This window comes from Scyliorhinus torazame, chromosome 5 (genome assembly GCF_047496885.1).
Source record: "Scyliorhinus torazame isolate Kashiwa2021f chromosome 5, sScyTor2.1, whole genome shotgun sequence".
In the NCBI taxonomy this organism is placed as follows: domain Eukaryota; kingdom Metazoa; phylum Chordata; class Chondrichthyes; order Carcharhiniformes; family Scyliorhinidae; genus Scyliorhinus; species Scyliorhinus torazame.
The window spans coordinates 156,734,023-156,747,203 of NC_092711.1; the positions used below are offsets into that span (position 1 = coordinate 156,734,023).

The window sequence follows — 13,181 nt, forward strand, 5'->3', positions numbered from 1 at the left end:
TGGTCAGACCGCAGCTGGAGGACTGTGTGCAGTTTTACTGCCCTTGTCGCCAGAGGGAAAGGGCAACAAAGGTTCACCAGACTTGTTCCGGGGATGGCAGGACTGCCCTTTGAGGAGAGATTGGGGAAATCTGACCTGTGTTCTCTAGAGTTTCAAATAATGAGAAGTGACCTCAATGAAACCTACAAAATCCATAAAGGAATAGACAGGTTGGGTACAGGTGAGGTGTTTCCCCTGGTTGGAGAGTCTGGAACGAGGGGACACAATTTCAAAATAAGGGGGAAGCCACTTAGGACGGGTCTTGGAGGAGACATTTCTTTACTCAGAGGGTTGTGAATCTTTGGAATTCTCTATCCCAGAGGGCTGTGGGAGCTCAGTCACTGAGTGTGTTTAAAGCAGAGACTGACAGATATCTAAATACCAATAACACAAAGGGATATGGGGATAGTGTGGGGGGAAAGGCATTGAAGTGGTTGATCGGCCACGATCGTATTGAATGGTGGAGCAGGCTCGACGGGCTGAATGGCCAAGTCCTGCTCCAATGTTGCAAAGGTAGGTAGGTAAGTAAATTGTGAAGGGGACACAAGGAGATTACGAAGGGATATAGATAGGTTACGTGCGTGGGAGAAGATCTGGGAAATGGAGAACAACGTGGGAAAATGTAAAATTTTCAATGTTGGCAGAAAGAATAAAAAAGCATTTTATCGAAATGGTGAGAGATTGCAGAGCTCTGAGATTCAGAGGGATCTGGGTGTCCAAGAGCATGAATCACAAAAGGTGAGTATACAGGTACAGCAAGTAATTAGGAAAGCTAATAGAATGTTATTGTTTATTGTGGGGGAATTGAATACAAAAGTAGGTTATGCTTTTGTTAGCATGAATGAATCCAAAAGAATCCCTCGACATTCAGGTCTGCTTCAAACATCAAACAGTTTATTGTTGTAACACCGGCGGGGAGTAAGTCTCTGGGCAAAGGCAGATACCTCTCCACTAAACAAAGGGAATCATCATTTTTTATACAATTTCAAATAGTTAGTCAGCCCAACTCAGCCGGACACGATCCAATCACAATAATTATAGACTGCACACATTGACTGGTAGATCCAATGAAAGTGGTTACTGGGCAGCAGGGAACTGCGTGATCAGCTCATGGACAGCTAGGGGGTTACTCATGAACTCATGATGCCTTCCAGACCACCTCATCGACCGTCCTTGGGTCTTGAGTATACATAACTCCCTTATCTTAACCCTGTTCCTGGCTGGTACCATTGTCAGAATTCCGGAAGAGCATCCCCCTTTGTGAGAGAGAGAGAGCTGACTGGTGGTGATTTAATCTGAGGGTCACCACACCTCAGACGAGGGGCAATGTTGAGGAGGCAGGGCCTTCATGGATGACCTCAGCCGGTACGGAGTAGAACCCACGCTGTTGGTGTCGCTCAGTATCACAAACCAGCCTTCCAGCCAACTGAGCTAACCAATCCCCTGAAATATTAGTTATTGCCTGTCTCCCATCACACCATTTAATGTTGTTTCTCAGTCCATGTCAGACAACCTGCCCCCATACCTTGATCATTGTCTTCTGCGAGAAACACAGAGATAAATTAAACAAAAGAACCATGTACCCTCCATGGCCCATCTCCATGGCAAGGTGGCATGCTTTAGGGGGATCCAAACAGAAATGGGAAGGAAACAGCTCCAATTTCCAAACCAACTTTCAATCTGTGATCCTTGTGAAATGCGAAACCAGGTATTCGCAACAAGGCTCAAAGAGCAACAGCCCACTGGAGTCAAAGTCGTGAGACCGGCCAGTCCAGCAGAGGAAACTCTCCAACCATCCCCATTGACCAACTGTCAGAATGAACAAAATGTAGTCCAATCACTTGTGACCTTGTTTGTGTCTCAGCAGCTGCGATGAATCACTGAATCCCTTCCCACATTCAGAGCAGGTGAACAAACTCTCCCCAGTGTGAACTCGCTGATGTGCCTGCAGATGGGATAACTGAGTGAATCCCTTCCCACATGGAGAGCAGGTGAATGGCCTCTCCCCAGTGTGAACTCGCTGGTGTCTCTGTATGTTGGATAACCGAGTGAATCCCTTCCCACACTGAGAGCAGGTGAATGGTTTCTCCCCAGTGTGAACGCGACGGTGTGCCGCAGGTTGGATAACAAAGTGAATCTATTCCCACACTGAGAACAGGTGAATGGTCTCTCCCCAGTGTGAACTTGCTGGTGTGTCTGCAGGCTGGACATATGAGTGAATGTCTTCCTACACTGAGAGCAGGTGAATGGCTTCTCCCCAGTGTGAACGCGCTGGTGTGTCTGCAGGTGGGATAACCGAGTGAATCTCTTCCCACACTGGGAGCAGGTGAACGGCCTCTCCCCAGTGTGAACTCGCTGGTGTGTCTGCAGGTTGTCTAACCGAGTGAATCCCTTCCCACACTGAGAGCAGGTGAATGATCTCTCCCCAGTGTGAACTCGCTGGTGTATCTGCAGGCTGATCAACTGAGTGAATCCCTTCCCACACGGAGAGCAGGTAAACGACTTCTCCCCAGTGTGAACTCGCTGGTGTATCTGCAGGTTGGATGAGGAAATGAATCCATTCCCACACTGAGAGCAGGTAAACGGCCTCTCCCCAGTGTGAACTTGCTGGTGTATCTGCAGGTTGGATGAGGAAATGAATCCCTTCCCACACTGAGAGCAGGTGAACGGCCACTCGCCGGTATGAACTCGCTCGTGTATCTGCAGGCTGATCAACTGAATGAATCCCTCCCCACACTGAGAGCAGGTGAATGGCCTCTCTCCAGTGTGAACTCGCTGGTGTGTCCGCAGACTGGATAACTGACTGAATCCTTTATCACACTGAGCGCAGGTGAACGGCTTCTCCCCGGTGTGAACTCGCTGGTGTGTCTGCAGGTCAGAATACTGAGTGAATCCCTTCTCACACTGAGAGCAGGTGAATGGCCTCTCCCCAGTGTGAATGCGTCGATGAATCTCCAGCGCAGATGGGACTCTGAATCCCTTCCCACAGTCCCCACATTTCCATCGTTTCTCCATATTTTGGGTCTCCTCGTGTCTCTCCAGACAATCAGTTGACGCCTTGTTCACACACAGAACACGTGTACGGTCTCTCCCCGCTGTGAATGGTGTGATGTTTTTTCAGGCTGTGTATCTGGTTAAAGCTCTTTCCACAGTCAGTGCTCTGGAACACTCTCAGTCGGGTGTGTGTGTCTTGGTGCTTTTCCAGTCATATTGATGTTTAAAATCTTCTCAAGTTGACAGACGAGGCAAACATTTCTCCTTCTAGATTCAAAGTCTGATGATGTTCAGGCCCTGATGAATCGAGTGACTCAGTCTGATCGAGACGTTTAGTTTGAGATATCTGTCTGTAATTCCTACTTTTCTAATATCCTGTAAAAACAATTTACAAAAGACATCAGTGTCAGTACAGGACAGAAATTCAGAATGGACGGGGACTTTGGTTGCGACATGTCGGGAGCGGCCGCATATGAGGCAGCTCTCATCAGGGGACTTTGTTTTCCATCTTTTTCACTCTGCATTTGAGGGGGTTTGGGGATATTTCAAATTCGTCAATGGGATAAAGCTCCCATACTGTGGCAATGTCCAAGAACCAAGTTTGAAGAAGCCAGCGGGCAAAGAATCAAATCTGTTTCAGATTCTTTTCCAGGCTCATTGGAAACAAAATGGCGGCACCCCCTGCCGAAGCGAAAGTTATAGTGTCTTCAGTTGAGATGCTCATGGGCATCTTGGCAACAGCCGACTATCACCGAGGATCTCCCTATATCAATCGAGGAGCCCCCAGCTCCTATTCGATTGATATTGGCAAAAATGGACGAAACGGTAAAGGGTTGCAGGGCACGGGGCAGCTCTTTCGATGAAGTGTGGAGTGAGACTGTACAGGGTCAACACAACCTCCTTGTGTGTTAGGTGGAGCTTGACTCAGTTCAAGGTGGTGCACAGGGCACATCTGACTAGGACTAGGTTGTGTGGTTATGTTCTCGGGGATGACAGACAGGTGAGCTTGGTGTTCTCGGGTCCGGCGAATCATAAAAGGTACCATCTTTTTAACCAGACAAATAAATGTCAAGCTGAGGGAGCAAAGGATGTCAATGTTTTTAAGAGAGAGAGAGACCTGGGCCAAGCTTTGCAGAGTCTGCACCCTCCCTGGATTCACTTCATTTCCCTTCAGTTGCTGCAAGTGACCAATTAAAATCAGAATGAGAAAATAAATGGAAAGGGGGAGAAAATAAAGTATTTTACTCACAGATGTTGGAGACAGGAGGAAGTATCAGTCTGGGTAAAGCTCAATATTCATTCACACAAAGCCCGCGCTCAGAATGGCAGGAGAGCCAAAGTCCTTCCGGTGGCCCACTCTTTCCATTGGTCAGCATTTCAGCGGGAAGTCAGTGGGTGGGCTCTTCTCTGCACATGCGCATTACTGGTTGACGCATGCGGCATTGTCGGTGTTTGGAGCATGCGCATTCGGATTAATGGGCCTGTTCGTTTTGGAGAGCCCGAGCGAAGTGGGTGGGAGGATTTGGAAATACTCTGTGGAGCCACAAAACCCTGATGAATAGTTGTCAGCTCCCTGATTCTGGTTCGGGAAATTGTTTCCCAGGTCCAGGCTCAAGTTAATGCCCAAATTAATTGATGGGGAGGGGAGAACAATAATGTTAGACCCCGCACCTCATTCACTCTGACTGGCTGAAGGACCGAGCGGCTGTCTCCGTCCTCCAGCCCCGCCCCTCATTCTTTCTTCATTGGCTGGAGGACCGAGCGGCTCTCTGAGTCCTCCAGCCCCGCACCTCATTAACTCTGACTGGCTGGAGGGCCAAGCGGCAGTCTCAGTCCTCCAGGCCCGCCCCTCATTGTCTCTGATTGGCTGGAGGACCAGTCGGCTCTCAGTCATCCAGCCCCGCCTCTCATTCACTCTGATTGGCTGGAGGACCAGTCGGCTCTCAGTCCTCCAGCTCCGATCCGTTACCTGGAGACTGGGCAGCGCATTCCCAACGTAAGGTATTCAAATTCCGGCTCCAAAATCACACCCTGGCGAGTAGGCCGTGAATCCCCAAGGAAAGGTTTTTTCATTGAGCTCCGAAAATCCGGACCTCTCAGTCCACTCCCTGGAAACTAGGCCGTGAATCCCCGAGGAAAGGTCTTTATACTGACTGCTCCGAGACTCTGCCCCTCCAAGTCCGCTCCCTGAAGACAGGGAGAAAGAGGCGTTAGAGACTCGGTATTGGGGAATGAGAGAGGAAAGAATGTTCTCCAGGAACTAGAATTGTCTGTTCTGAATTTCTATCCTGTGCTGACAGTGATGTCTTTTGTAAACTCCTTTTACAGGATATGAGAAGAGGAGGAATTACAGACAGAAATCTCAAACGTAACATCTCGATCTGACAGAGTCACCAGATTCCCTGGGATCTGACTATCATCAGCCTTTGAATCTAGAAGGGAAGAAGAACTGTTTGCCTAATCTGACAGCCTCAAAAGGATTTTAAAAACATCATTGTGACTGGAAAAGCACTGAGACCCCCTGCACCCCCCCCCCCCCCCCCATGAATCAACATTGTGCCATTCACAGCGGGGAGTGACACGTGTGAACGAGACTTCCAACTAATTTTCTGACCTGGAGAGACACAAGGAGACACAAAACATGGAGAAACCGTGGATATGTGGGGACTGTGGGAAGGGATTCAATGCACCATCTCAACTTGAGATTCATCGACGCATTCACACCGGGGAGAGGCCGTTCACCTGTGCTCAGTGTCGGGAGGGATTCACTGTGTTATCCCGCCTACAGACACACCAGCGAGTTCACACTGGGGAGAGGCCGTTCAACTGCTCAGGGTGGGAAGGGATTCACTCAGTTATCCCATCGACAGACACACCAGCGAGTTCACACTGGGCATAAGCCATTCAACTGTTCAGTGTGGGAAGTGATTCACTCAGTTATCTCACCTGCGGAGAGATCAGCACATCAGCAAGTTCACACTGGGGAGAGGCTGTTCACCAGCTCTCAGTGTGGAAATAAATTCTCTGAGTTATCCAGCCTGCAGACACACCAGTGAGTTCACACTGGGGAGAGGCCTGAGAAAGATGGAAAACAAAGTCCCCGGATGAGAGCTGCCTCATATGCGGCTGCTCTCGACATGTCGCAACCGAACTCCCCGTCTGTTCTTAATTTCTGCTGTACTGACACTGATGTCTTTTGTAAATTGTTTTTACAAGATATTAGAAAAGGAGGAATTACAGACTGATATCTCAAACTAAACGTCTCGATCAGACTGGGTCACTCGATTCATCAGGGCCTGAACGTCATCGGACTTTGAATCTAGAAGGAGAAATGTTTGCCTCGTCTGTCAGCTTGAGAAGATTTTGAACATCAGTATGACTGGAAAAGCACCAAGACACACACACCCGACTGAGAGTGTTCCAGAGCACTGACTGTGGAAAGAGCTTTAACCAGTTACACAGCCTGAAAAAAACATCACACCATTCACAGTGGGGCGAGACCGTACACGTGTTCTGTGTGTGAACAAGGCGTCAACTGATTGTCCGCCCTGGAGAGACACGAGGAGACCCAAAATATGGAGAAACGATGGAAATGTGGGGACTGTGGGAAGGGATTCAGAGTCCCATCTGTGCTGGAGATTCATCGACGCAGTCACACTGGGGAGAGGCCCTTCACCTGCTCTCAGTGTGAGAAGGGATTCACTCAGTATTCTGACCTGCAGACACACCAGCGAGTTCACACCGGGGAGAGGCCGTTCACCTGCTCTCAGTGTGAGAAAGGATTCGGTCAGTTATCCAGTCTGCGGACACACCAGCGAGTTCACACTGGAGAGAGACCATTCACCTGCTCTCAGTGTGGGGAGGGATTCATTCAGTTGATCAGCCTGCAGATACACGAGCGAGTTCATAGTGGCAAGTGGCCGTTCACCTGCTCTCAGTGTGGGAAGGGATTCATTTCCTCATCCAACCTGCAGATACACCAGCGAGTTCACACTGGGGAGAGGTCGTTCACCTGCTCTCAGTGTGGGAAGGGAGTCACTCAGTTATCCCACCTGCAGTCCCCACATATCCACGGTTTCTCTCAGCCTGCAGACACACCAGCGAGTTCACACTGGGGAGAGGCCATTCACCTGCTCTCCGTGTGAGAAGGCCATCACCACGTTATCCAACCTGCGGAAACACCAACGAGTTCACACCAGGGAGAATTAACTCAGTTGGCTGGATGGCTGGTTTGTGATGCAAAGCGACTCCAACATCAGGGGGTTCAACTCCCGTACCGGCTGAGGTTATCCATGAAGGCCCCACCTTTTCAACGTTGCCCTTTGCCTGAGGTGTGGTGACCGTCAGATTCAATCACCACCAGTCAGCTCTCTCTCTCTCTCAAGAGGGCAAAGCAGACTCTGGTCCTCTGGGACTTTGGCGACTCTTATTTCACACAAATACAACAAACATAGATTCCTTTAAGGAGCAAAAATCCAACAGGAAAAGTGGTGCAACCGTGGCTAACAAGAAATGTTAAAGATTCCATTAGATCAATGGAGGAGACTCATAAAGTGGCCAAAATAGTCGTAAGCCTGAGGATTGAGAACTTGTTTGAGAATTCAGCAAAGGAGGATCAAGAAACTGATAAAGAGAAAATAGAATATGAGAGCGATAAACACAAAAAACGACTGGAAAAGCTCCTATAGGAATGTGAAAAGGAAAAGATTAGCAAAGACCAATGTGGGTCCATTCCAGGCAGAGACAGGAGTGTTTTTTTTTAAATTTAGAATACCCAATTCATTCTTTCCAATTAAGGAGCAATGTAGAGTGGCCAATTCACCAACTCTGGACTTCCGGTGGCGGCTATGAAGGAGTAAGTTGCACATTTGGTGGCTCCCGCTCTGGTCGGACTTTTGGACCTTTCCCCTGGACTTTTTTCTGGTTTTAAACAGTAAATTCAAAGGCTGAATCAATTGCGCACCGTTTCCACGTATTCGTGTATGGAGCAAAGAACCAGAAGTGCACGAAAAGGCAGAAATAAAAAGTTAGCCAAGAGCTGTGTTGAAGCTGCAGCAGGAGACAGCATGGCCGAGGACGGGACGCCTGGGGTGGCGGCGCTGCGACCATCCGAGCAGTTGATGCAGGTCATCCAGGATGGTTTCGGGGTATAAGCTCAATATGGGGAAGAGCAAGATGTTTGTGGTCCAGGCGAGAGATCAGGAGAGACGACTGCGGGATCTGCCATTCAGAGTGGTAGGGGACAGTTTCAGGTACCTAGGTATCCGAGTGGCGATGGATTTGCGACTAAATAGAATTTGGCCCGGCTGGAGGATCAGATGAAGGAGGGATCCGGAAATGGGATGCGCTCCCGTTGTCTCTGGCGGGCAGAGATTAAACGGTAAAAATGACGGTCCTCCCAAGATTCCTATTCATTTTTCAATGCCTCCCCATCTTCATCCCGCAGTCTTTTTTTCAGCGGGTCAATAAAGTTATTGTGGGCTTTGTGTGGGGGGCAAGTCCCCGCGGGTGAAGAGGGCAATGCTTGAGTGGAGTCGGGGGGATCATGAGCTGGCGCTGCCGAATTTCAGCAGTTATTACTGGGCGGCTAACATAGCCATGGTGAGGAGGTGACTGGTGGGGGGGAAGCCGGCGTGGGTGCGCATGGAGGCGGTTTCTTGCAAGGGCACAAGTCTGGGGGCGTTGGTAACAGCGCCTCTACCATTCCCGCCAGCGCGGTACTCCACCAGTCCGAGTGGTGGTGGCGGTCTGAGAGTCTGGGGGGAGTGAAGGAGACATGTGGAAGCAGAGGGGGCATCGGTGTGTCCCCAAACTGCGATCATCACTGCTTTGCCCCGGGGAGGATGGACGGGGGGGTTACGAATTTGGCGGAGAGCGGGGATCGAGAGGATGGGCGACATGTTTATAGAGGGGAGTTTTCCGAGTATGAGGGCGCTGGAGGAGAAGTTTGCATTGGCGGGGGGAAATGAATTTCGATATCTGCAGGTGCGGGACTTTTTGCGGAAGCAGGTACCAACCTTCCCACTCCTGCCGCTAAGGGGGATTCAGGATAGGGTGGTTTCTAGACGATGGATAGGAGAGGGAAGCGCCTCGGACATATATAAAGAGCTTATGGGATCGGAGGAGACACAGACTGAGGAGCCGAAGCAAAAGTGGGAGGAGGAGCTGGGGGGTGAGTTAGAGGAGGGCCTTTGGGCAGACGCGTTGAGTCGGGTCAACACGACCGCAACATGTGCCAGGCTCAGCCGGATCCAATTTAAGGTCGTTCACCGGCCCACATGACGGTGGCTCGGATGAGCAGATTCTTTGGGGTGGAGGACAGGTGTGCGAAGTGCGCGGGGGGCCAGTGAACCATGTCCACATGTTCTGGGCATGTCCAAGGCTGAGGGGATTTTGGCAGGGGTTTGCCGACGTCATGTCCAAGGTATTAAATACGAGGGTGGCAATGAGTCCAGAGGTGGCGATTTTCGGGTTGTCGCCGGATCCGGGAATCCAGGAGGAGAAAGAGGCGGATGTTCTGGCCTTTGCTTCCCTGGTAGCCCGGAGGTGGATATTACTGGCATGGAGAGACTCAAAGCCCCTGAAATCGGAGACCTGGCTTTTGGACATGGCTGGCTTCCTCTGCCTGGAGAAAATTAAGTTTGCCATGAGAGTCTCACCCGGAGGTGGCGACCATTCGTCAACTTCTTTCAGAGAATTAATCATCAGCAGAAGGGGGGGGGGGGGTTAGGCTCGCGTTGATTAGGGGGGTAAGTAATTGTAGGACCTGTGGGAGAGGGAGGTGGTATTTGCACGAGGTTAATATTTTCCTTGTTATGTACATTGTTATTTTGTTGCTGTTACAATGCCAAAGAAATACCTCAATAAAATGTTTCTTTAAAAAAAACGGGGGGGGGGGGTGGGGAAGGCCCCGGGGTGGCACCAAGTTGAGGTTGGGGGGGAGATTTCTGGGGGGGGGGTGTAAGGATGTTGTGGCTGTTCGCTGTTGCAATGGTTATTTTGTGTTTTTCTTCTTTGTTAAGTATATATTTGAAAATGCCTCCAATAAAATATTTAAACAAAAAGAATCCCACCGCCGGCGAATGGTGCGCCGCCGAGAACCACGCGGCTGGGGAACCGCAGAACCCCACGCCCTATCTCTCTCGGTACATCCAGACCATCTAACTCTCCCTATCTCTGTTACCAATTCCAATCTCTGCAACGATCCCCATCAATCTCACATTTTCCTCCCACTAGAACCCTCCAGTTCTCTTTACGATCCACTAAACCTTCGCCCCTTCTGATCTGAGTTTGTCATTCAGAGGCTACATCCTATATCCTCCAGCTCGTACAACCCTTCCTATCTCTGTGACCTCCTCCAATCCCAAAACTATCCCTATTTCTCCAACCTCATTAAGAGGTATAACCCTGTTTATCGTTGTAATATTCTTCAGTTCCTACATCCCCTCCACCCTCCATAACACCCGTTAGCTCAACTCTTAGATAGCACATCAAATTACAGCAATCTCCTCCAGATGCTGCAACCCTAAAGCCCCTGCAACCCTACCTTATCCCTGAAACCACTTGGACACCAAGTTCTGTGGTAAAGGCAGATACTCGTTCGGTACCAGTCTCCCTCCCTTCATGTCTAAATCCCCTTTCAGTTCCACATTCAGCTCCATGCTCCTTTTACAGCTTTGGGAGCAAAAATAGTGAAGCAGATTATTATTTGAATGGGTGTAAATTGTGAGAGGTGGGTACTCAGCGAGAACTTGGTGTCCTCGTGCATCAGTCGCTGAAAGTAAGTGCACAAGTACAGAAGGCAGTAAAGAAGGCAAATAGTATGTTGGCCCTCATAGCGAGAGGATTTAAGGATTGGAATCGAGATGTTTCACTGCAATTGTATAGGGCATTGCTGAGGCCACACCTGGAATATTGTGTGCAGTTTTAGTATTCTTATCTGAGGAAAGATGTTCTTGCTGTGGAGAGAGTGCAGCGAAGATTTACCAGGCTGATCCCAGGGATGGCGGGACTGTCATATGAGGAGAGACTAAATCGGTTAGGATTAAATTCATTGGCGTTTAAAAGAATGAGAGAGGATCCCAAAGAAATTACAAAATTTTAACAGGATTAGACAGGGTAGATTCAGAACGAATGTTCTCAATGGTGGCCGAGTCCAGAACTCGGGGTCATAGTTTGAGGATAAGGGGTAAACCTTTTAGGACTGAGGTGAGGAGAAATTTCTTCACCCAGAGAGTGGGGAATCTTTGGAATTCGCTAACACAAAAAGTAGTTGAGGCCAAAAGGTAGTTGTGTAATTCAAGAGGAATTAGATATCGCTCTTGGGACTAAAGGGATAAAGGGATATGGGGAAGGCGGGATCAGAGTATTGAACTTGATGATCAGCCATGATCATAATGATGGGTGGAGCAGGCTCGAAGGGCTGAATGGCCTCCTCCTGCTTCTATTTTCTATGTTTCCACCCTGTCACTTTTTAGACGGCAATTGAAGTCTGTTGTGTTGATTTGCATGCTAACTGGCAGTCTCCACCCACAGTATTTTGGCCTCGGAGAAGGCAGTGCTGTGAGCAGAATGTTCTCTGAGACCGAGGCAGTGGGTGGGGCGGTCACAGAGGCTCAGGCCCCAAACAGTAGTGACTGAGGCCGAGGCTGTGAGTGGCTCAGTAATGGGATGAGGGGATGGGAGCAGTGCAGTCACAGAGGCCGTGGCCCTGAGCCGAGTGGTGACGGAGGCTGAGGCCGTGAGCGGCTCAGTGGGGGGCTGGGAGCAGTGGAGCCACAGAGGCTGTGGCCCTGAGCCGAGTGGTGACGGAGGCTGATGCAGTGAGCAGAGCATTCATAAAATCTGAGTCTGTGAGCAGTGTGAACAAAGAACAGAGAAAAGTACAGCACAGGAACAGGCCCTCCGGCCCTCCAAGCCTGTGCCGAACATGCTGCCCGTCTAAACTAAAATCTTCTACACTTCCGGAGTCCGTATCCCTCTCTTACCATCCTATTCATGTATTTGTCAAGATGTCCCGTAAACATCACGATCGCCCCTGCTTCCACCACCTCCTCCGGCAGCGAGTTCCAGGCACCCACTACCCTCTGTGTAAAAAACTTGCCTCGTACATCTCCTCTAAACTTTGCCCCTCGCACCTTAAACCTATGCCCCCTAGTAATTGCCCCCTTTTTGTGAGGGCCAAGAAGAATCCAGCACGAGTTTCAAGGATACAAAGAAATAACATTTATTTACAATAACATATAAATACACAACAGCAGCAACCTCACTTGCTGCTTACTCCATCCTACTAGTTCCAAACTAGCCAGCTTTATTTATACAGGGAGTCTGCTAATGATTTCTCCGCCCCCTTCATTGGGGAAGCTCATACTCCCACAGGATTGTGGGATTGTCATTAGTCTCCAGCCAATGGTAAGCAGGCAGGTTATAGCATCACCCCATCCCCCCCCCCCCCCCCCCCGAAGTCCAAGGAATCCACCGAAGACCCTGGCGAAGGAGGGCGTCGGACTCGTTTTGCCGCAGGCCGGACACCATTCGCACGAGGCGCTGGATCGGGCGGCGTGTAACGAGACGGAGACCGGCGCTTCCGTGATGAACGGCGTAACGGTTGTACATCCACGGCCCGTGTGCCCGAGGATTCCCCCTCTGATGCGTCCTGTGTCTCCATCTCGGAGTCAGAGTCTGCTGCCTCTGTCATCTCGGCGTCTCTATCTCCATGCGGTTCAGTAATGACCTGCGCAGGCTTTGAGTGAGGCACCAGAGGAAGATTGTGAGGACCATTGTCTCTGGTCTCTGCGGCTGTAGAAATGAGCTCCGGGGGCGGGGAATCTTTGGAAGGGATAGTCTTCTGGACCGAACGTGGTCTACATGTTTGCGCTGGAGACGACCCTGGGCTTGCACCTGGTAAGATATAGGGCCCGTTTGGCGAAAGATTACGCCAGGGACCCACTGGGCACCACCAGCAAAATTGCGAACAAACGCTGGGTCACCAGGTGCAAACTGCCGAATTGGCCGATGCCGAGAAAAACCCTGTCCCTGCCGTTCTTGTGTGCGCCGTACTTTTGGGCCAATGTCTGGGAAAACCATACTAAGGCGGGTGCAAAGTCTCCGGCCCATTAGGAGTTCTGCGGGAGCTACCCCAGTCATCG

The 13,181-nt window shown here is 50.1% G+C and overlaps 1 protein-coding gene across 1 annotated transcript; it reads right to left on the reverse strand.

The window, feature by feature from the left end:
- Positions 1 to 582: 582 nt before the first annotated feature.
- Positions 583 to 4,840, reverse strand: LOC140420233 (uncharacterized). Its single transcript, XM_072504266.1, is given in 3 exon segments — positions 583 to 2,154; positions 2,157 to 3,408; positions 4,705 to 4,840. Coding segments are annotated over 2 exon segments (1,176 nt in total). The 5' UTR covers positions 3,055 to 3,408; positions 4,705 to 4,840; the 3' UTR covers positions 583 to 1,876.
- Between the last annotated feature and the right edge of the window lie 8,341 nt (positions 4,841 to 13,181).